The 23,854-nt window shown below is 40.7% G+C and overlaps 1 protein-coding gene across 10 annotated transcripts in view; it reads right to left on the bottom strand.

The window, feature by feature from the left end:
- Positions 1–3,350: 3,350 nt before the first annotated feature.
- MITF (melanocyte inducing transcription factor) overlaps positions 3,351–23,854 on the bottom strand; it is a 94,742-nt gene continuing 74,238 nt past the window's right edge. For 3 of the 10 annotated variants that reach the window (XM_003210181.5, XM_085236276.1, XM_085236278.1), the window contains 8 exons: positions 21,160–21,387; positions 20,001–20,084; positions 18,545–18,640; positions 14,056–14,173; positions 11,203–11,277; positions 10,213–10,288; positions 8,891–9,038; positions 3,351–7,322 (listed from right to left, as the gene is read on the bottom strand). In XM_003210181.5, coding sequence (XP_003210229.2) covers positions 6,921–7,322; positions 8,891–9,038; positions 10,213–10,288; positions 11,203–11,277; positions 14,056–14,173; positions 18,545–18,640; positions 20,001–20,084; positions 21,160–21,387 — 1,227 coding nt within the window. In that variant the 3' untranslated portion in view covers positions 3,351–6,920. The remainder of the gene's footprint in view (positions 7,323–8,890; positions 9,039–10,212; positions 10,289–11,202; positions 11,278–14,055; positions 14,174–18,544; positions 18,641–20,000; positions 20,085–21,159; positions 21,388–23,854) is intronic. The other 7 variants (XM_010718716.4, XM_085236281.1, XM_085236277.1 and 4 more) reach the window with 3 other exon arrangements.

Here is a 23,854-nt window from a genome sequence, read left to right as displayed (position 1 = left end):
ACTTGTTCCCTTCATTGGTTAATCCATGGCCTTGTCCAGCACTGTCCCACTGCTGCCCGTTGGGCCCTGCAGTCAATAGGCGTAGCTGGCTGTTAGACCATAGAAAAGAAGCAGAATATTATGAAGTCACCAAATAAAATTCCCATGCCATATCAAACTGGGGTGCATCCCTCAGAATTTGGCATTCTGAGTTCATTTTCTTGGCACATTCAAAATTGCAAAAGCCAGAAATAACAGTGGGCTTTTCCCACTGCAGGTGGGAAGGATCACTGGGGGCAGCCAAGAGAAGTCAGGGGACACCCAGTAAGTTTGTCACCTCCGAGCAGCCTCAGTACCACATCAAGGGTCCTGGCAGGCACAGGACAGGCAATGTATCACATGCTGATTGTGGAAAATGTAAAGGCAATGTCATCCTTCTCTCTGGAGGTTGAATCAAAAGAATCACAATCCACAAACAGCCTCTGAATTATTTACAGCATTATTGTTTGTTTCTTTCTTTCTATCTTATCAGTTTGTGCTGATGTACTGGATTCTGTTTTGCTGAAGCAATAAAAGCTATTAATACTGGACAACTTTTAGAATAATGATTCCATTGCTGCATGCAACACGTGTGTGTATGTGTGCACATGCTCAAGAGACAGATTGATGAACATCCACTCCATCACTCATTGTGAACATTTAGAGACCCAAAGGCACTCCGGCCCCATGGGAGGCCAACTCTGCACAGCCCAACAGGAAGGAACCCAAAGATCCACAACTTACATTCCCACCAGAAGCCCAACAGCTAAGGGCCATTTGATGCTGGTGATGGGGACACAGCTTTGGGTCACTGCCAGCTGTCCCCACACACAGGCCCTCAGGAACGGGTATGTATGTAACACATCACAGGAGCCAGAGCTCAATTAAGACTGAAAAAAACAACACCAATTATTATTTTATCCTCCTCCTCCTTCAGGTGACAGAATACAATCAACCTCTGACATGCTTGGTTGCTTAGCAGCAGACAGCCACATTTTTAATTACATACTAAAATATGCTAAAGAACATAAAAAGGCTGTGTGACTAATACATGTGTATCAAGAAAGGCATGTGACAGCAACTAAATTGCTTCAGCATCTGATAAAGAGTGCCTCTGCCAGGCTTGTCTCTGAAAGATCAGGGGAAGGAGGCAGAAAATATTATTAATAAAGCAGGAGCTTTTTAAAATACACCTCATTGCATGGAATATATTTGTGCGTGCACACGCACGTCTAGTATGGATTCATTTATTTTCATTTATTCAGTTTTAATTCCTGCTTTTCAAATTGAACTATCATCATTAAACCTAGAAACATCTTATTTTCCCATTACCTTCTATGGTGCATTGCTTCAAGATGCAGAAAGTCATGCGGGACCCAGCTGCACTCTGCCCAACGCAAGTTCTTTGTAGAGCTGTTTGCACAACATTGCATCAGTGGGGGGAGAGCCTTTGGGGATCCTTTACTATGTGCATGTTCTGAAGCCACTTCTGTCCCATCTGTCTGTTCTGCAAAGCTTCTCAGCTGTTCTCAGGGCTCTGATACTTGTTAATGACCAACTGTACAACAGTTATTACTTGTGACTATCAATAGCAGTGTTCAACATACTTACGTAGAACAGGGATCAGGCCAGGGGTCTGGAACAGATGCAGAAAGAATCTGGCTAAATGTATTTAAATTGGCTGAGCAAACATCTCCGAGCACAGCAGCAGCTGCAGGAGATGCTGTGGGTCTGCAGGCACTGAGGTGCAGCCAGCATCATTACTGAGCTCTGAGCCCACTGAAGGAAGCTGCCCTCATTAAATCTGTACACCCACTGTTCCCACTGCTTTAATGAACGGCCAACGCTCCATCCAAATAGGACAGGGGGGACACCAAGTCCCTTGGGAGGAAAGCATGACATGGGGATGAGCACTGCATGGTCCAGCCCTGCAGTTCAGCATCTCAATGCCCACAGCTGGTCTTCCCTGCAAGACAGACCCTACCTGTGCTGGCAATGCTGGCAACCTCCATCCATTGTCATCTCCTGTACAGAATTTTTCAGTCTTGTCCAAAGGAAATAAAAGGCTCCTAACAAGCACTGATGCCATCTTTCACTGGAATAGACCGACCAACATCTTACAGCTATTAACCTAGCCAAGTTTTCTTCCTATTCCTCTCGTGGTCCTGCAATCCAGCCACAATGCATAAAGATAGCAGAGCTGCTCCCACCACCACCAGCAAGAAATGAACTCCCAAAATGCTGACAGAGTTGATCCCACGCAAGCCAAAATATACCAAACCATTCCAACTTAACCTAGAAAAAGCCATCCTGTGTTTCTAACAACCAAACTGACCGTTGCAGAACTACACGACCACATCCTAACAGCAAACTGAACTTCTAAAGGGGCAGCCCTACAAAGCCTGTTGGAAGCACTCACAACATCTAACTCAAATACCCTCTGCAAAGAGTGTGCAGCACTTTTCTGCTTCTTCCTAGCAAAGTCAGGTGGATCGATTTGTTTGCAGATTAAACTAACTTAACAAGCATTTTGTGTACCCCAATAGACTGGATTTTCAAGAGGCCAATTTCAAAAGTTCTGTTCATTTTGTTGTAATTATTTCAGGCTCGAAAGCCCTGAGACAACACATTAACTACACCTGCTGCTACATACAGCAATGTCCACAGAGAAGGCGAGGACTGCATGGTGTGAGCACAGCCTGTGGAGGAACAGGACTGGGATGAATGAGAGCAACATCTGCAACAGGAAAGTGATGAGGGTGGAAGACAAAACAAATGTCATCTCCTCATCAGCGCTGGCTGTAGCTCTAGGCATGATCCAGGAGGTTTTGGGGGCGAGCAGCAGTCAGGCTGCACAGGACTCCTGCAGGGGATGTGGCCCAGCAGCAGTGACAGTGGGACAGCTGTGGGTGTCCCAAGGCATTGCCAAGCCCGTGCCTGGCATGTGGAGGTGGTGGTCTGGGCAGATGGCCCCTTGGGGTATGAGGCCAAAGAGCCCAGTGAAGGAGACAGACAGAATGACACAGGTCCACATTTTGTTCTTTACACTGGGCCATAATTTTGGGTCAATCTGGTAGACAGGTTTTAGAGTTAAACGTTGCTTTCTAGCATGTATTTCCCAAGCGGGATCTGTTCCACAGCTCCAGCCCCTGGTGCTACAGCAATACACACACAACTGGACAGCCCTGGTGCAGCCAGATCTGCGGGGTGACATTGGGCACATGGAGACACTCACTGCCAGGCCATGGACACAGGAGCATGGCTGGGACTTCGAACGCACAAAGAAATCAACAAGGTTCACTTACACAGAAAACGAGTGGCTTACACAGACGTATGTGAAAAACCAAATGCTTTAATCCATCTATCAAGAACAACAGTTCAAATTATTTCATTGGATACATTAATATTGATCCATAATTTACAGTGCTATGGACCATACACAAATTATTGCTGCAGTCAACAGCAGATGAATATCAACATTACAGTACCAAGCATTATAGCAAGAGGCAGTAATTAATGTCACTTCTTCAAGAAATATAGGTATTTATACTATTATCAACATCAGCTTCCCCCCCAGTGCATTTTATGTCAAACAAATATAAACGTAAGTGCATTATTTTGTGCTTTGTGCTTTCCTTGCGTACCTTTTTTGCTTTTACAGGTTGTAAGAGTTAAATATTGCTTTCTAGGCCAAAAGCAGAAAGGAAGAACTCCACGGTGCTCTGCACGTTCCTGGTGGTAGCATAGCTTTGGCAAAGTGAGAACTGGTCAGCACCCCAACCCCTAGGGCCCAGTGTCACACACAATGTCATCAGAGAGGCAGAGGGACAACAACTGTCCATCTTGCTCCATCTCTGCCTCTAATTGCTGTCTCTGCCCTCTGTTTGGTATCCCCTGTAAAATATCACAGTCATACACATCCCACAATGCACAGAAGGGGAATAACATCACCAAGTACCCAAGAGGTCTGCATCTCCTGGAGATGCCCCCACTGCACAAGGAACGTGTCTCCACTCAAAAATGAGAAAACTCAGAGGGCTGCAGCCTACAGGAACGGGTGGGGGAACAACAAACTGTCACAGTTGAGTTGTGTGTTACCCCAGAGCAACACAGCACACAGAACGCGTGGTCCCACTGCTGCAGTCACTGTCACTTTTAGCAAGAAACACAGCTCTTGATACAACAGCTTGGAGTCCTAACTCACCTCCACACAGCACAGAGCCAAAAATTCAGAAGTCAGGGCTGCCACTGAGTACCAGTGGTTTCATGTAAGCATGAAGAGTATTTGTATACCACAGTTTAGACTTCAGTTTCTGAATGACCAGCATAGACATCAAACTAAAAGCCTTATTCAATATACTCAGTGGTTTTCAGTTTCTACACCCATGGGAGCACACCCTGATTTCACTGCATAACACTACAGAACTGCCCCATTTTAAGGTACCCTTTACCAACAGGAAAGGTAATGCAGCCCTGTGTTACAGCCACAATCATGTCATGTCACAGCCCTGATCTTCTTCACCTGCCACCATTAGCAAACAGCAACACCAGAAGTTCATACCTGCACACTCAGCCTGGAGCTGCAGAAACAGAGCACCTCCTGCCCTGAGTACCCAGATGGATGTAGCACATCCTCTCCGGGCCAGAGCTTCACCCACCAAAGGAAAGACACAGTTCCAAAAACTGTCTGGGGCGAGGCATCGTTATCACATAACTCCAGTTCCTCCTTCAAAAAAGCCACAGCCCAGCAGCTGCATCCAGGCTAATGCAGGGACAGAGCAACCCCAAAGCACTATCACAGAAAGCTGCAACCCTGCCGAGCCCCACGACCGCTGCTGCCAGCACCAGGAGTCACGGGGCCGGGCACTCCAAGGATGCCTTTGTAGGAAAAATGCTCATCTGAGAGCTCGGGGAGCCCCAGCACAGCTACAGAACTCCCCAGCTACAGTGCTGCCCCATCCCTGTCAATTCACATTGAAGTTCTGAACACTGCAACCGTTGTGACCACGGTTTCCTTACAGAGCCTGCCAAACTGGCACTCAAGTCATTAACTGTTCTGCTATGTTGTTTTAGGTTTTTTTTTATTTTATTCTCTATCATTTCCAGTGTAGCACAAAGGAGAATGGGAAGCTCTTGTTTTCTACACATAGGCACCACGCCATACTTCAACCTCCTACAAACAACACCCTTTGCTCTCTCCTATGTCACACTTCAGTCAGTGCTAGTCGGGGAAGACTACAACTAGAGTTTAAGGCACTTCATTCTGAATGAGATATGCTTGCCTGCCACTTGCAAGTCATTTGTAGGCTGCTATTGAGAAATCCATTCAACCAGTTTAGCTCCTAACACCATATGTCATCTCTGTAAAACATCTAGGCTTGATATAATACAAGTATAACTACTGTTATTGCATAGGACTACACTTGAGTAGATAATGCACCAAACTACTTTTACAACATTGTTGCATGTTAAAAATTAATAACATTGTTATCAAGTAACAGTTATTTGCAGATACAGTAATTTACTCTTTTTTTTTGTTTTTGTTTTTTGTCGTTGTTTTTGTGTTTTTTTTTTTTTAATGTCAGCGCCAGTGCTGAAATAAAACACAAATTACTATGACGGGTATATCTACTACATAGTTATGTTTCCAAGCATATTACTACTTCTTCTGTATCACTAAAAATAAATACGTAAGTTCAGTTTCTCTACAAGTTTTGTTTATTACCTAATCTACATTTGAACTCTACCTTAAACGTGTTTAAAAACATTTTCAAAGTGAGACTGTAATATACAAAATATTTTCAAAATCTCTCTTAAAACACAGAACCCTGCATAAAAGCTTCCTTTCAAGTGTTTACAAAGAACGCAGAAAACTTCCAATGAGTTTTTAAAATGTCAAAAAAAGAAATGTTGCAATATTAAGAGGCAAATTCTTACAAAGGAAATACAAATATATTTAAAACGAAAGGCTGAAGGTAACTGAGGAACCCATGCAAATCAGAATAAACTGTACAATGCAATTTAAAAAAAAACAAAGCCAATTAGATATGTACAACGTAATGTGCCCAGCTGTTAAAACCTATCAATTATTATCGTCCAAAGAGTGCATACCAACCCATAGTGCTCCTTTCTTGGTTTACTGGTGGCAAGTCATCAATGCCTGTTATAAAACAAAACTAAAATCTAAAAGAAAGTCGTACCATGATCAAAAGGAAAACCCAAATCAGCTCAGAGTAAAATCAAAGAGCACTCTGAGGAAGAGACTCACATCTCCCTGTAATTTCTATTTCATTTTCAGCAAGAGCTTTTTATATCACCATCAACACAAAGAGGATTTCTTAACACTTTTGTTATTTCTTGTATTCCGAATAGAACAGAGTGGTTTGCTTTTTTTCTTCCCTAAATACTTGTCTATAAGGATCAAAGTTTGAGAGACACTGTATCTTTAAGGCAGCACTATTAAATCAATACAATTACAAATTGGACTTCTTTTTTGGTATCTTTACATTCTGTAACTTTACATTTTGTCTCCACGTAAATAGGTTGCATTTACAATTCTATGACTCTCCTTCCCCCCGAACAGAAGCAGACTCGTCATTTGTAATTCTATTGCTTTGAGTAGATTTGACCAGTTCAAAAGTTCTCGGCGAATCCAGTTCACAGATACTGTACATATGCTGTACAATATAATCGGAGGCATTGGTAGTTTTAAAATAGAATATACAAGTTTCTTCACAAAAATTCTAAAAAAAATCCTATATATATAATATATACACACACGCACACACTGGGCTACTGATGAAGCACAAGAAAAAAAAATCAAAAAATTTCTACAAAAGGCAAAATATTTAATCTACTGATCAAGAACCAAAGCAGTTTATGAAAGGTGTGCCAAGTATTTGCTAACAAGCATGATCAGTGTCCTCCATGCTCACACTGCTCCGCCTGCTACTCGTTTTTGATGCACCAGGAGACACAGAAGAAAGCAGTGGGTCGGTTACTCCTACAGGGGAGAGGGTATCGTCCATCAAGATATCTTCCAGTTTGGATCCCATTTTTGCAGGAACACTGTAAGTGCCAGTTGGTTCAGTCACATTTCCGAGGTTGTCACTGAAGGTGATGGTACCATCAGTGAGATCAAGGGTGGTAGTGCAAGACAGGTCTGTGTGGTGCGGCATGAGGTCTTGGTTGCAGTTGTCCAGCACAGGTTCTTGTTTGATGACCCTGTTGACCATATCAGGGGAGCAAAGGCCTGTGGATGGAACAAGGGACAGTCCATGTGCCCGAGCTTGCATCTCAAGTTCCTGGGAAAGAGGATAAAAAGGGAAATTAACAATCTGAAAGCAAGATCTGTCATCTGATGATCTCGTGTAACCTGACCTACAGTTTTCTTTTGTTGGACACAAACTGCTTCCTCCTTTTCTGATAGTAGCAAACATCTGCACCTTGCATACTCTTACCCTGCAGATTTTCATCCAAATAATATTCTCCTGAAGAGGTGGATGAATACTACTGAATACAGGTCCTTCACAGTTCTCAGAATCCACCTCAACGCCCTGCAGAACAGATGCATTCCCCTCAGGCCCCTTCTAAAACCAGCATCATGCTTTAGAAGCTTGACACTGGAAGAGCTGAAAAAAAACTGAAATAGCAGAAACAGAGGCTACGTGCTTTTTAAAAGTTGTATAGGAAAGTAGAGTTTGTCCATATGAGGTGGCTACTTCCAGCTGCAACACTGCAATGCACGCTTCTCACTCTGAAGCTCTCGTAAAGGGGAAAGTGAAGAGGTCAGCCAGAACTGAGCAATATTACTCCTGCACTAAAAATATACAGGAAAGTCATAGGAAGGCTTTGGAGTTCACACAAAGTTTCAAAGAACCCTGCTTGTAAAAGGCTTCAAGCCCACTCTCCTATTTCATCACAGATGCATTTGACTGAAGGCAGGTAATGAAACAAGTAAGTGCCCTTTTTCAAATATGGCAGTAAGAGAGATGTTTTGCTTCTATTTATGCATTACGTTAAGCAGTCACAATCACTGCTGTGATTGCCCTGTTCCTGGATATTCTTATCACTGAGGCTGATTAACAGCCCTTTCCATTTCCACACTAAGACAACAAGCTTGTAATGGCATGCTGTAGGATCAGAGAAGGTAGAAGCAGCAGCAATTCCACCAGATAATGTGCCAAAATCAGAGTACACAGGAGCTCTTTATTCCACAGTCAATCACAATCAACACAAAAAGGGAAAATACAGACTTCAGGTTATTTGCTGGAAGATATATTTCCCATTATTCAAGGGTTAGGTTTTTTTTTTTTTAAATATTATTTTGATTGAAGAAGGAACCAGAGCACATGGGTAAAGGAAAAGAAGATGAAAGATGCTTAAAAAGTGATCTGACTTAGCCCTGCAGAAGAAGGGCCCATGTTTTTTATCTTCTCACTCGAGCAAACAGACTGCTCAGTGAAGTACAAAAGCTGTGCTGAAGCTCATGCCAGGCTGTTCTATTTTTAAAGCTGTTTGCTGCCACATTTGACTCTCAGGTATTTCTAGCTTCGTTATCTGCTTTGTGGATTAGCTGTGGCTCAGGGCTCTCCTGTAGCAAGCCTGGCACACAGCAACCTGCCTGCAGAGGGCTTCAGCTGTTTGTTTGGTGTGCTTGATTTGTGTGTGCATGACTTGTATTTTTTACTTTTGAAAACTAATGGATCCTGCTTTACTTCCTAAAAATCCTGCGGCCATCTCAGCACTGGTTACCACGAATTAGAATTGTGGCTCTCCATAGCCCAAATTCCTACTAACAAGCTTCAGTCACAACTATTTGCAGCCGCCCACTACAACACCAAGAGAATTGGCAAATTATTTATCAGCAAACCTGTATTCTGAGCAGCAGGTGCCTGTTGGCATGTTCCAATTTCTTCTGTCTGTTCTCAAGTTCCTTTGTGCGTTGCTGTTCTCTTTGCAGCTTACGGATGTAGTCCACTGATGCTTTTAGAATAGTTCCCTTATTCCATCGCATATCCCTTTGAAATCAACACAAAAGGAAAAGCTAAGACTCTCAGGGAGACTTCATGTGGAAGTCAGTGCCTTCATACCAGCAGCTAGGATTACACCCCACGTTATATAATATTCCTGCCAAGCTGATGAATGCAGAAGGCTTTTGAAATGCGCTAGAGGGGGCCAGAGCACAGCTCTTGCAAGGCAAATCGCAGTGAGCACAGTCCCAGATGAAGGATGCAGAGCCCGAGCACTGCTCAAGAGGTTTGGGCTTCCCATAGCCTGTGCCCTCTGCTCTGGGAACAGCACTGCACAGAGGGATGAAGTCCTGAGCTCCTTCCCCTTTTCTCTGTGCAACAACAGCAAAAAAAAAAAAAAAAAGCCACAATACACCACTCAAGAAAATCATACTGCTTGCTCTATGGGTGATTGCCTGATTTCAGCTGGGTAATTAAAAGACTGCAAGGGTTCTTGCATTCATAAAGGCACATTTATGTGCCTTATGAGCTGGTGCTTCTGTAGAAAGAGTCATGAGGTCCTCGAGCTTGCAGTAATCCTTCTGGCAGCACTGTATCACAGCTGTGTTATAGCAGGGAGAAAAAAGTCCAACACAGCAGAGAATTTGGGAGCTTTAAACTTAACTAAAAACACAAATGTCAAGTTGTAACCTAGGTGTGAAGCTCCTTCAGTGAGGGGCACATGGCTCCCATACTGCCTCTCCCACATATTCCCACCACACACAGAGATTGCCTGCATCACCTTCTTTCCCACACTGACTTTTTAAAATAAAGTTCAGTATTGATTATCAGACCAAAGATCCACCTGTTCTGTAGGCTGATTATACATAATATTGCCTTGCCTTAGAGGAAGCTAAAGGGCCTCTAAGGAAGTAGCTATAAGTTAAAAAATAATGGAAGTTCTCCCCCAAAGCCTCAATGATTCTGATTCAAATGCTGCTTTTTCAAGCTCTGGGGTGAGAAGGGCTCCTTGCTTTTGAACCAGCATTAACTAAAAGTTAACACAAGTCAGTAACGCTGAAATCACCTAAAGGAACTACAACCAGCCTTTCTGGGAACTTACCACAAACACTTATTTGTGTTTTCATGCTTTAAAACTTTTTCCTCTCTCCCCTAAGATTTTTTTTTTTTTTTTTCTTTCAACACCTCCCTCCCACAGACCCCTGGGGCACATTATACTTACGGGTCATTTGACTTGGGTATCAAGGTGCCCAATTCTTTTATACGATCATTAATATTAAATCTTCTTCTTCGTTCAACTTTAGGAAAAACAGCACAAATGTTACAAGCAATATTCACTTAATTACAAAGTAGAAAGCTTCTCATTAAAGAGTTCTTTAAACTCCTTTGAAATTATTCCTGAAGCTTAAAATCTAGTAGCACAGTAAATTATTTTGCTCTCCTACTCATGGACACACTGAAGCAGAAGTTCTATCTGTACTTTAAAAGTGTGGGGCTTTTGAAGTGGCAAATCTAAAATGAGACTGAAAATATGATGGTTGTTAACATACGACGCCAAGAAGAATGAGAAATGTATGTTTTCCAAGGGAAAAGTATAACAAAATCCAGAGACAGGAGTTTATACACTCAAGGAAATCCCAGAGCAGGAAAAGGAACACAAAATGTAGACTTGCTTATATAGAATCAGAATCCTTAGAGTTGGAAGGGACCTCTAAAGGCCACCTAGCCCAACACCCTGCAATGAACAGGGACACAATATGTACTCTTTGAGTACACATGTCAAGCATCAGTGAGCGTACTCAGTGTAACACTATAAACTGACCATATATCTTAAATTTAAGATAATTTTTAAGTCAAATAGTGCAAGATGAAATTTGTTAAAAGCAATTGGGTTAGATGTTGCTCTCAGTGTCTCTGCTGACAGCAACACCTTTGAGTGCATGCTTTGAGAAAGTCCAAATAAACAGAATCCTACTTTGAATGATACCACTTACTAAAGTTTTTTCCAAAAAAAAAAGTGGAAGTTGAATAGTAGTTTTAAGCACACTATTCAAGAGGATTAGAGATGTTTTATTTATGGGAATAATATAATGAACCACTACTACAAACTTCATGGAGGACATCACTGGGACATATAAATCTAGCACTTCGATACTTAAAGCCTGAAATATTTACTAAAATTTAAAAGTTAAAAATGAAGAATTAAACTTACTCAAGTTGTGATTGTCTTTCTTTTGCCTCTCCTTAGCCAGTGCTCTTGCTTCTGACTCTGTAGGAAAAATACATGCTGTGCATGTGAATGAAGTAATTAGAATTAAAGCAATTCAAACATAACACTTCAGTTGTGAAACATTAGAGAAAGAAGATTGATTATAAATTATCAAATAAATCATTACACTCTCCCCAAGAAGTGAGGAGGGCCTGTAACAAGCTGTGCTTACTAAAACCCAGTGCTGGTATTCAGCTTAACCTGCAGAGCCTTCTGTTCCCACATTTCCTACGCTGACTTTCATGATGAGAGCATTTCTCACGGAGGCCTGGATTCAGCAGGGCATTTGAGGACAACGTGTTGCTGAAATGCAACATACCTTTCTCCTACGTACACATGCAGACAACACACTCACATGCTGAACTAGAGGAACAACATGCTTATTGCATTGCTCCCAGCACAGGATGTGAAGCAGCCGGGAGTCAGCAGCTCTTCTCATCGGAATTGAGACTATGCCCTTTCATGGCAATACATGCACATCACCACAATACTGAAGGTATAACTTTAGTGACCTACTAAAAATGCTGTGTTTTCAGTTCTCATTTGATCTTACATTTCTCCAACAATTTCAACTATTTTAACATTTATTCTAATTCATTTTAAACTTTTGAAAAAGGTGTGGTAAAGTCCTTAAATCTTCACTCAAATGAGATCTTTTCCTGTATTATTTTCTTTTTAATGGAATATGAATTAGATCTCATTCAATCCACAAGAACTGGTGGCATTTCCTTTGGAGCACTGAAAGCTGGCTACCCCAGCATTACATGCAGTGTAACAAGACATATGCTTCCCAATGAAACACTCCCAAAGGATCCCAAAAAAGCTTGAAAGATTATGGCATGTCTTAAAGAAATCTGGACTTAATCTGACATTGCTGTACGAAACCAGACATGAGGTTTGTAAGGACAAAACTGATTGAAACTGCACTTGAGGCTGAGCAGGATTCCCATTTAGTGCTTCAGTAACTACAGCTGACAACTCATAACAACCATCAACATGAGATGCTGAGATAATAGAATTGATTTTTTCCTTTCTTTATCATTTTGATGTTTACACGCTAGGATGAAGAAAGGTTTTTGACAAATGCTAGATTTTAATATTGCAAGCTAGCTCCAATTTAGTTCCTACAGCATTATCAAGAAATAGAGAACCAAAAACTATTCCACACTTGTACACATACAGATTAAACTACAGTCTCTATGGAAAACTTCTGTGGTACATAAGAAGAAATCTTTCTCACCTAGACTTATGTCTGCAATACCATACGGATATAAGAGTCACTAGTTGTCAGAAAATACTATCAATAGTCAAAGGCTTGGCCAGATCAATATCAAAGCAACTGCTGTTAAATTTGAGTTTAATTACTAAACTTCTTGTAAGTTAAATGTAATCTGCTACCACTTGTTTTGAAAAGAAAAAGAACTCATCTAAATCGTTTCTGTTTACAGGTAAAGGCTGAATGTTGACATTTGACGTTCAGGTCTATTTTGACAAACTGAGGACTTCCATAAAACCATTTCACCCATTTGTTTTCCACCTTCTTCTGCCTTCTTCACCCAAAGTATTACACAATCATTTGCAGTGAATCCACCAGACTAGATATCTGGCAAGCTGGGTGTTTAGCTCACAGTCTACAGCTGCCTGTAACTTTTTATAACTGGAGCAATTAAGCCGTGCGTAACGTAGGACCTTGAGTAGATCTCATCCCCCCCCACCCTCCTCTTAACATAGTTAAGTATGGTGATCAAGTTTCTCTAACTGCCACAAGTCATTGTGCAGTTAGTGTATCTTCCTTTGGTGCTGAACTCAAATTCTGTGCAGTTGTATAAACCCAAATATCCACCAGCTCAGAAATGTGGCATTTCCTCCTGAGAAGCTGACTCCTGGGTTATTAAAATTGCTCTACTTGAACTAATTCCTGACCAGAACCTGCTCTGCAACTGAGTTAGCCTGTGAGTTTTCACATCAGCAACAGCACAATCTCAGCTGGGCTTAAGAACAACCATTTGTGGATATTAAGGTGATTTTGTAACTGGTTCTCCAACAGATCTATATTTATCTTTTGCAGACAAGTTTGCTTTGTATATTGTATCCTACATGTGGTTGCATGCTTTTATCTACAGGCAAAACAAAACAGTAAAAATAAAATAGGCTCGAGAACATGGAACTTCCCTTCTAATCCTTTAAACTACATTAGTAACGTCCCCGTTTCCTCCTCTTAACTCCTGCAGCCTATTCAGATGAGATCAACTTCACTACTGGAAGAAATGATGTGACAAGAACTTCAAAGGACACTTCATTTTCACCTCAATTTAAAATATTTTTAAGTGCCACATTTCACATTACGTAGGACACTGACTCCTAGATTTCACAAGTTATTTGTTCATTGCTGTCCCCTACTAGAAGAAAGCCTCACCATGCAGTATTCCTCAGCATGAATCCCAGAGAGACTCCAGGTGTCAACTTGTTAATTTTTAACACTGACCAAAGATACAGGCTCAAACTAGGAGAGAGCTCTGCAAGAGTTGCATGCAAGTTTCCTGTGACACGTTTCAAATGAGCAAATCTGACTCCAATAATTAAGGATTTTGTCTTAATTTGTCACAGTGAACCCACACCTAACACAAATACAAACTGTATTGCCAGGTAATGTATTTGCTGCTAAGAAATTGGCTGCAAAGGAAAACATAGCTTTTCGTCCATATTTTCTTTACTGTAACAGAGATTATGTCCAGGATCACTTGAATTCAAAACAATTACACCATACCTCCAAGGTGGTATTTTAGATGTATTTACCTGTGAGCTCCCTTTTTATATTAGGAAGATTAGCTGGACAGGAGTTGCTGATGTTAAGTCCTGGAGGAGGCATGCTTTGGTTGCCATAAAGGTCAATCAAATTCCCAGACACTGGTAACTGGAAAAGATAAACAAGGAGAATGATCATTTAGTTTGCCCTTATAAAAAGCTTTGCACGGAAGAAATGAGTTGACCTCTCCTAAGAAATCTGTGCAAACAGAGTTTGCAATAAGGTCAGTAACAGTTATGCATAATGCATGGGCATGAGGAATAAACCACCTACACTGGGAAAGCTCTGTTCTCTCTTTCTTCTGAAAGTGCAGACATTTCTCTTTTTTTCTTTTAAAGGAAGCACAGCTCAATTGAAGTTACAAAGTCTTAAAAAAGAAGAGGTAACACTGGCTGTCAGTAATGCGGTATTGTTCCCTCTTATCTTTCAGTGTACTTTGCCCTCATCACTTCTCTTATGCAAAAAATCTGAAAGAGCCTACAGAAAGAGGATGCCTCCTTTTCCAGCACCATGCGAGTTGATGTGCTTAGCAAGTTGTTACCTGCTTGACAGAAGACACTATTCATCAATCACATTCTTCATGAGACTTGAAAGCTCCTTGCACAGAAAACATTTTGTAAGTTTCAAGTCAATTTGCTTTTCACCTTGCTTAACAAAAATAAGCACCAGTTGGAAGAAGATGATTCTGACATTACGTTTCTTCACTTATTCATTCTGTTATTCATATTTAGGAATGTTTGAACGATGAGATTTGTGAAGAAATACTAAGAAATCATTCCAATAAGACTGATCAGAACTACCCCTTTCCATTCAAATGTAAACCTAAAGAAATTTACATTTATCCTGAGTGGATTATTTTACCTGTCTACTCTTTGTTTTCAAACTAGCTTTTGAGAAGACAGGTGTAAAACATTTTCATATCTTATCTGAGTGGCAACACTTATCTTTGCTGTAGAGAAAACCAGTCCCTCTGAGACACTGATCCTGCACTGATCAGAATATTAACTTTACACCCATGTAAATAATGCTGTGGAATACAATGGAGTGAGTCACAGCACAGACTATTAAACTCCTACTGACGGTCCTTGACAGACTGAAACATAAGAAAATTTATCTGCCATTTAGAGCTACCACAAGAAACAAAGCTGATATGCATTCATTAAAGCACCATCACCTAGAAGACACACTGAGATTTGTTGAGACAAAACCTAAGCAGACAGTGGCCAACAGTAAAAACGAAGTCCTCTGGTTGAGTCGTTAGGTGACAGAGGGAAAATGTACCTGAATTCTCACCAAGATCTATGCTACGAATCCATGAGCTCCCTTAGCTTCTGAATTCAAATTAGAATTGTGTATTAAAAACACAGCAAATAAATCTAAGGTCCCAGCTGTCCTTCATAATGGCCCTTCCTAGTTGTGGCACATCTGCATTAATGCCACTGCAACCATAATCTCACTTGCTACTCTACAAGGCTCATCCTCATATCTTTTGGTCCTTCAATACATCCGAGACAGGAGCAGCACCAGCGTCATACAGCCTTCTGACTTGGATATATTTTTTCTATTCATGCTTTTAAGTACAGTGAGAGCACAAAGGACTTGTTTATAGGCCCAGAACTTGACATTCAGATCAAGACATGAAATCTAATTAGGAATTTCAGGGGGGAAAAAAAATTCCTCTGAAAAAAATGGAAATTAGCATCTCAAACCCTGGGTGAAGCATTCAGCTTATAACGAAACATGGAGAACAATCAAGGTCACCAAGCTGACTTGATGCAAGATGGACTCTGCCTGCTACAAAAGGTTTGTGATGTCCCCATGCAAGCACCATATTTGTTAACACTTAGATTTTTGTGTAAGGTTCTGTAAAGTAATCACTGGAAGGATCCTGTTAGCCAGGATGTAGTGCATTGTTCTCTTACTTATCTATAAGCACGTGCTCAGTGACAGTTTCTGAAATATGACTGCTACTTTTGGGGTTCAGCTTCCATAAGGAAGTCACATGTAGAAGTGGAGCAGCATGCACATGCTAGAAGTTATCAGCTGGATGAACGAGCTGCCATTTCAACTCAACATACACAAGTACTTTATACATTACCTAGATGTGACTTAGTAATTGAATTGCTAAGTAGAAAACCCTCTCAGCAAAACCAGTGACCATTCTGTGACACCTTTCAGCACAGAAGCAAAGCTGGTTAACCTGTGACCCAGTACTCAAGTTTACAAATACATCCCTAGGCAGTTTACTGCAAGGAGCCCTCTTCAATTAAGAGGTACTTGGAAACGTCCCTCAGCTTGTTCTACACATAAACCCCTGATTTTGCTTATCAATTAAGTACTGTTACCAAATGTAACAAACCAGTCCTTTCATTCTTTGTTGGTTACAGAACAATAGCAGCCTTTGTTGCAGTCTCAGCACAGCTATTTATAGGTTGCATCTCTTTAGACCATTTCCTCTCTTGATTTTTTTTCTACCTCTGCTTAGCTCAGTCTACAGACATTTATTCCTCATTAGTAAAATATTGTGTTTTAAGAGCTAAATCCTATTCCAAAAGAAAAGTGTTTGTTGCATCAGGTTTATTTTTTCCCCAAACCTATTTTCAGAAACATGGCTTTATTTCCATCACTTCAAGACTGGTACCAGGTTAATTCAGGACTGGTACCAGGTTAATTCAGGACTGAAATATGCTGCTTTTTTTTTTTTTAATCCAGCGGTTTAAGAGTATTAGTATATTTAGTTCTGCTATTACATATCCTTTCTTTACATCCACATCACATTAACAATTTCTGAAAGACTAATTTAAGTGGAAAGCATGATGCTGCTCTTAGTTAATTCAAACAACTTGAGCAGTTCAAGTTTAAAAGTCACTTCAACTTCTTTTAAATGGATCTGCACCTCTTCTAAGAATGAAAAGGCTGGCAACAGGAAAGAGAAACGATCCGATAGCAAATTTGCATGTGGACTGGTAAAAGCACAAAGCAAACACAGATCAGGAAGTCTTTATAATGTTTACTGTCATACAGCATGAAGGAAAGACTATCCAAAATACTGACTACGTGGGCTCCTGGCACTGAATGCTGTTACGTGTTACTCTGGAAGCAAAGAACCACTGCTGAAGTCCCTGTAAAATGAGAATGGAAGAGAAGCACAAACAAGTTTGAGTTTCCTCTCATTTAATGGGTCCTAATCCAGTGGAACTTCAGAGAAAGGACTGCAGACAAATTCAAACCCTTAGAGAAAATAATGAGCATCTTGAAAATTTTTCCCTTTTCATGGGTTTTTAAGTTTTTCTCTCAAATGCCTGGACTTATGCTCTTTTGAAGTCATCTTTAATTTAAGTTCTTTCCAGTAGGACACAGCAGTTATTTCTCAGTCCACTCAAAGGGTACTGTTTAATGAGGGAGTCTGTTGGGTCATTTCCTGTGGTATGTCCCATGCCTCCAAGAGGGCTGTGGGAATCTGTGGGAGCATGGCACTAGGCTACATGACATCAGACAATTACTGACAGCAAACGTAAACCTGTGCTGCTAAATTGATGCTATGTGGTGAGCTGTAAATTTTGGCACTAGATAAAAAAAGAACCAGACGCCAGCACTGGCTGACATCTACTCAGCCAGATCTAACAGCACTTAAGCCGAAAGCAAAAAATTTACTAGAGCTACCCCCTCCAAAAGATCAAAATAAGATTATGCCAGAAGTACGATTATGTTAATGCTCGCAGCAATGTGAAACAGCAAACAGAAATGGCAACATAGAGGTAGCATGCCACCCTCCCTTGCTCATCAATCTACACATCTCTGCACTCTTGCCTTTTGTCCCAGGCTTCCTACACCCCTTCCTCCCTTGTTCAGTTTTTAAGCTTTATTTCTTCACCTTTGATTTGTTTTGTGGAGGTTTTTCTTTGCCTTTTTTTTTTTTTTATGTTCGTTTGTTCTCTGTTTAAACTTTGTACCATGTTTGCTGTCATCTAACTAAGGTGTTCACTTGGAATCAGGCTAAGCTAAGGAAATGATCTTGAAGCTTCACAGTGGCATGACAACAGGTTTGGACAAGGATGCTAAAACATGCCTAAGTATAGTATTCAGTTTCTTACGTTCACACATGGGCCACCAGAGGCTCCTTCCAGGTTTTCTGAAGTCAACTTTGATGTCCATTAACACAACCATTAACATCAGTGGATATAAGCTTATTTCTGTTAGTTCAATTCACTCCACTGCTACAATCTTCTCACTGGCTAACTTGAATTCAAAATAAGAAAAACAGAATTGTCCTTTGTATTCCTTCTTCCTGACTCCAGCATTTTTAAGCTCATGTTTTTCACTGCAACTGTGTATGTTAACATTCTCAAAGAGAACCTTGCTACAGGACAGCACGACAACCACTAATAAATTGCTCAGAGAAGAAGTAGTTACACTTGTTTTGCGTTCTCTTCAGGAGCAGCAGCTAGGCTTAATAGGCAAAGCAAAAGACCATTGTACCGTATTTGCCATTTGCAAGGCTGGGTCCATCAAGCCAAGGATTTCTTCATTGTAACTTGATTCCAGACTAATTATGTCATCGATCACATCATCCATCTGCAGCAGTAAAGGAGAACAATGAAAAATAAAAGTTATATAAAAACAATAAAACTTACAAAATCGTTAACCAACAAGATACAAAGGTCTAACAGAGCACTTCAGCAACGTGCTGGTTCTCCGCAGTCTGGGCCAAAGCAGAGGAGGTTTCTGCCACTCTGCTATATTCCAAATCCAATCCCACTATCCAGCCAGGGAGACAGACCACGACAAAGCTTGAGGCTTCATGATCTAACCCACGTCTCCAATCAGCAGTTACTAGATTATTATACAAGCTATTCCTACCTGGAAAAGCACAGAATATTGAGGCCTGTGTGAGTCATACAGAGCGTGAAACACTCTTCCCTGATTCTGTACAAGTCCCAACACTTTCCCATCACCAAACACAGGGCTCCAGCTCTGCCTGCCCACCTTTGGTCTCAGCCAAAGTGGGTAAAAACCCATGTACAGACAGCAATGCTTGAGGCCCAGTATCCTCAGGAGGAAGGAAATAAAACTAAGGCTTGCTGGTGAAAGGCTGCCCTTCTTCAACAGTGGAGTTATTTGACATAATATGCCCTCCCAGGAAGCACCACCCAAGAGCAGCTCAGTGATAATACTATGTGATGCAAGAAATCTTCTGGAAGATTCTTCTGCAGGATCCTGCACAGTCTGGAGAAACATTGTCTTCCAAGCACCCACTAAGATGCTCTGAGTTGTCTTACAGATTGTCTATTTCTTTTTTCTCTATGTAGAGCTTAAATGGCAGTAAAAAATAAAACAAGCAAAACTGATGATTGAAATAGTAGTTTAGGGAGCTTTCAAATCAGCACAAGAAGGTATGGCCAAGAATGAATAACACTGGCTCACTGGAAGTAAGGGCAAGAAAAGAATCGACATGCACAGCCCACCTGAAGTCTTGTAACTAGAATAAAAAACATTTTGCTCAAAATAATAATTAGAAATAAGAAGTAAAAAAAAAAAGACATCACAGATCGATTAAAGCTGTTTCTCTCTTCTCCCCCCATAAGTGCATAAATTACACAGAAACGGGGTCTTCCAAACTATCAAGGCAGCAACGCATACATGCAATTTTAGGAAAATTGATTTAGAAAGACTTCCTGGAATAAGATCCTAAAGCATGCTTGATATTGTTATTCTGCTGTAGCACTACAGTTCTAGAAAAGCATTAAGCCTTTTTCAGGTTGTTGATGCTAATATGCAAGGATACAGCAGATTTATAATTTAAGAATTTTTTTGTTGTTGTTTTACATTCAACTTCTTAAAAACATTAGTGGGCAAGTTTAGAATTTATCATCACTTCAAATAAATATTCTCATCAGAAAGCGTTCAGTGCTCCAAGTCCTGTGTCATCCAGTACCTGCATGCATGATGCTCGTGAGTGGGTATTCAGAGCCGGGCACTCACTCTCGACCCTGCTTTGCTCTTCAAATTTATAAAATCCCTGCAGAAATAAAAAGGAAAAAAAGAAGAAAAAAAAGCAAAGCATGGATCTGAGTTCATGGCACAGTCTCAGTCCCAAAAAGAACACAATTTAAATGTTGTCATGCACACACGGGCCTGATGACACAGTAAAGCAAAGCTGTAAATAACTTGAGGGAAAAAAAATATTTGGGTACAACTGAGATGGATCTTTGATTTTCACTTCTTTTGAAGCCATGGAGCACAAGTACATTCTCTCGCATGTGTGAAAACAATTTTGCAATAACTGTTATCCAGCTTGGAAAAACGTTTTCCTTTAGCAGAGAGTGCATCTGTATTAAAACTCCAGCACAAAGGCTTGGGGACGAGGGCAGCTCTACAATTCTCTTGTTTGTCAAGATGCAAAATTATTAACATGATTCTTGTAACTGCTGTTATCTTTCACTTAATCTCCCTTCTGCACCTGAGCACATAAAACATCCACCTCAGGTTTTGCCAGCAAAGATTAAGATGGAGAATGACTTCTGTGCATAGGCTACAGAAGTTTCATATTTGCAGCACTGAGCATCAAAACAGCAAATCAGTAACATCTAAGGACATGTTAGCTGAGATCATCTGGCATTCCAGCTAAGCAAGAGACTTGTTCAGGTTTTACTGCAAAAATTTCTAAAAACTCTAAAAATCTCACCAAAAAAGATCTGAATTTTTCAGTTATTATTTATGTTCTTTGCTCTCCCTATAGTGAATGAGCCATAAATAACATTATTCCAGAAAGCTACAGCTTACAAAACTGCTTTGTACTCTCCAAAGGTCAATTATTCATTGTGTGCATCAAGCAAGCGAGAAGAAAAAGTTTTAATAAGTATAAACTAGATAAAATAGTTTATAGAGGAAGTTACAGCCAGTTTTTCTGCCCAAACATTGTATACAAATATATTCACCAGGGAGACAGGGAAGTAGTAATTGCATTTTCCAGTGAAAAAGTTCAGAAAATGAGCCAAACGTAACCCAACGATGAGCAAATACGGTTCGAAACAGAAAGAAGGCAGAACGCGATTCTATTTCAGTGAAGAATATACACAATGAGAGCGTATTACCTCTTTTTCACAGTTGGAGTTGAGGGTGAGCATAGCCATTGGACTGTTGGGTGCGCTGCTCCCAGTTCCAGGCGGCATGACATGATCACCAGGCTGGTTTGGACATGGCAAGCTCAGGGCTTGGTTGGCATGTTTATTTGCTAGAGTGGTAGAGAGGTACTGCTTTACCTGCTGCCGCTGGGCTTGCTGAATATGGTACTTGGTTGGATTCTCAAGGTGAGTCTGCACCTATATGACAGGAGTTAAGAGAGCTTTATTGTTTTACAGCGTAATTACATGTGGAACCAAGCTGGCCTATACGTTTGTGACATACACCAGCCCAGCAGCATTTGATTCAAAGTACAAACCTGTGCCGTTCCAAGGAACTCAGCGCTTTGCTAATTCACATTCAGTGGCGAAGAATGAGTTTATGAGATAATGTTTCAATAACTGTCCTAATGGTAAACCAACAAGTTCCAATTACTCTTCTACATAACAAGATTTATCACTTAAAATCCATGCTTGGGCTTTCCAGTTTACACAGATACTCCAGGAATGGCACTTCTCTGTTTAGACCTTCAGATACACGACGCTTATTTTTACACAAAGGTGGAGAAATAAGCAGCATAGCAGGACTTGTTTTACTCGTTGATAGCCTCCAACTAAAACCAAATTGGATCAATTGCTATCTGTCAGCAAATTTGAACTAAAGAACAAATTACATTATTTAGTTTACATTCAATTTTTTTTTTAAATATCAAATGCATTATTTGGGAAAAAAAAAAAAAAGAAGAATTTTTGCCTCCAGATTATTCATCTCTCAGATATATGGCCTAAATCATATACAGTCACTAAGACAGTCTGTTTAACAACACATTATACAAATGCAATGCAAGATAAGAAGTGTCTCAGGTCAAATCAAGCATAATATAGAATATTCCATATTTTATATTTGTAAATGTATCTATCACACTGAACTATTCTCATTCAGCTTAAGTAAGCAAGAGAAAAAGGTCTTATTTTTCATGCAAAAAATTTCACCTATATCTTGGAAACGCTATCATGTTTCTTTTATCATTAACAGCTATATCAAAAGGTACAGAAACTGAGATATAATAATACTCTGAAATGTTTTTTGTATCGAAGAGTTCTATTAAAGCAACTTCTATTGCCATTACAACTGACATGCATGTCCCCCATTCATTTTTGTGGAAGAAATTAAATAAAGCATACTAGACATCAGAGAAAAAGGATTTCCTGTATATTTAAGCCTTCTTAGCAACAGGTTTTAAAGTCAGTCTGCAAATAACAACTCACCTGATAATGATTATACTCAAGCATTTCCAGCATAATACTTATACGATTGTGAGAGAAGTGACTGCAGTATCCTTTTCTTTTATGCTACTCCAGTCAGAGACTCATGCATGGAAGCACCATGAAAAAGCTGCCCCAAACCAGAAGCACTTGAATGCCACTGCCCAGACTTATAGTAACCTACGCTAATTAGCCACGCATGTAGAGAAACAAACAGTTCACAAGAGCTCTTCTTGGAGCCGTGCAAGTTTAGCCCTAAGAATTGGTATTTTTTCCCCTGGCTTTGACGTCATGCTTTTTCATAAACATAAAAGGACCTTTTAAGTGATGGGCTATCAAAGTCAGATTGACAGTTCGCTCAAGGCTAACTCGCAATTCATCTTTCGTTCCAGTCATACTAATAGACAATGGTATTTTTCTTTAGCACTAAGGTTAAAAGTTTTTAAGTACAGAGTAGGAAACAACCAAACAAACCCCACTAGCCAACCACAAACCCACCAGCCATGGGGCACACTGGGAAAAGCTGTGGGGCTGCAGAGGTCTGTCCTTAGCCCAGAGCCACAGCCACCCATCACCCGGCTTCACACAGGACCTGCAGCTCAGCAGGAGGATTTCAAGGTGCTGAGCCACCTCTTCAGCCTCCCTCATCATCCACGTTAACTCTATCTTACCATACAGCTGGAAGAGGTTTCCCAGTTTAGGAACAGCTGACAATAGGCTAAAGCACATCCTGGATATCTCTTCATCCACACTGCCCCATTACTGCCCCCAGTCATAGAACACCCTGAGTTGGAAGGGACCCATAAGGATCACCGAGTCCTCTCCCAGCACCTTTCAGCCTTTCCTTATCCCTTCTACCCGACAGAAGTGCTGTGCCAAAGCACAGAGTCGCTCTGCTTGAGTTATTTTCCAAAGTCTGCTGCACAGCAAAGCATACTCAAGATAGCATTTCTGGAGAGCTTAATCTGATTTGTTGCACTAAATCGCAGTGCAACTCAATACACAAGTCTACTGTGATAAGAACAGCACTCGCTTTGTTGGTCCCCAGCTACATAATCAATTTTCCTATCACCACCAGTAAGAGTTATGCTACCCAGATAAATCTATTTTTCACTTTATCTACTCCAAAGATGAAAAATTAAGTTGCAGTAAATGAGTTGATTTCTGTAACTCTTATCTTAGAATGTATTACTCTGACAATAGACCCTGCTCATCTGACAGCATTTGCACACAGTCCTTTTCCTCCATCAGCATCAGACATCACTTATGCTCTCACCCTGCCTGGGTGACAATACAGAACAAAATCTGCATCGCTCACGCTCCCAGGAGAAGGAGCAGAAAAATTCCAAGATCCAGATGTCCACCAACAGAAGACTGCATGTTCTGTGTTTTTTTTGTTGTT

The sequence above is a fragment of the Meleagris gallopavo genome, chromosome 14, assembly GCF_905368555.1.
Source record: "Meleagris gallopavo chromosome 14, MGAL_WU_HG_1.1, whole genome shotgun sequence".
Lineage (NCBI taxonomy): Eukaryota > Metazoa > Chordata > Aves > Galliformes > Phasianidae > Meleagris > Meleagris gallopavo.
This window is presented reverse-complemented; position numbering and strand designations above follow the sequence as displayed.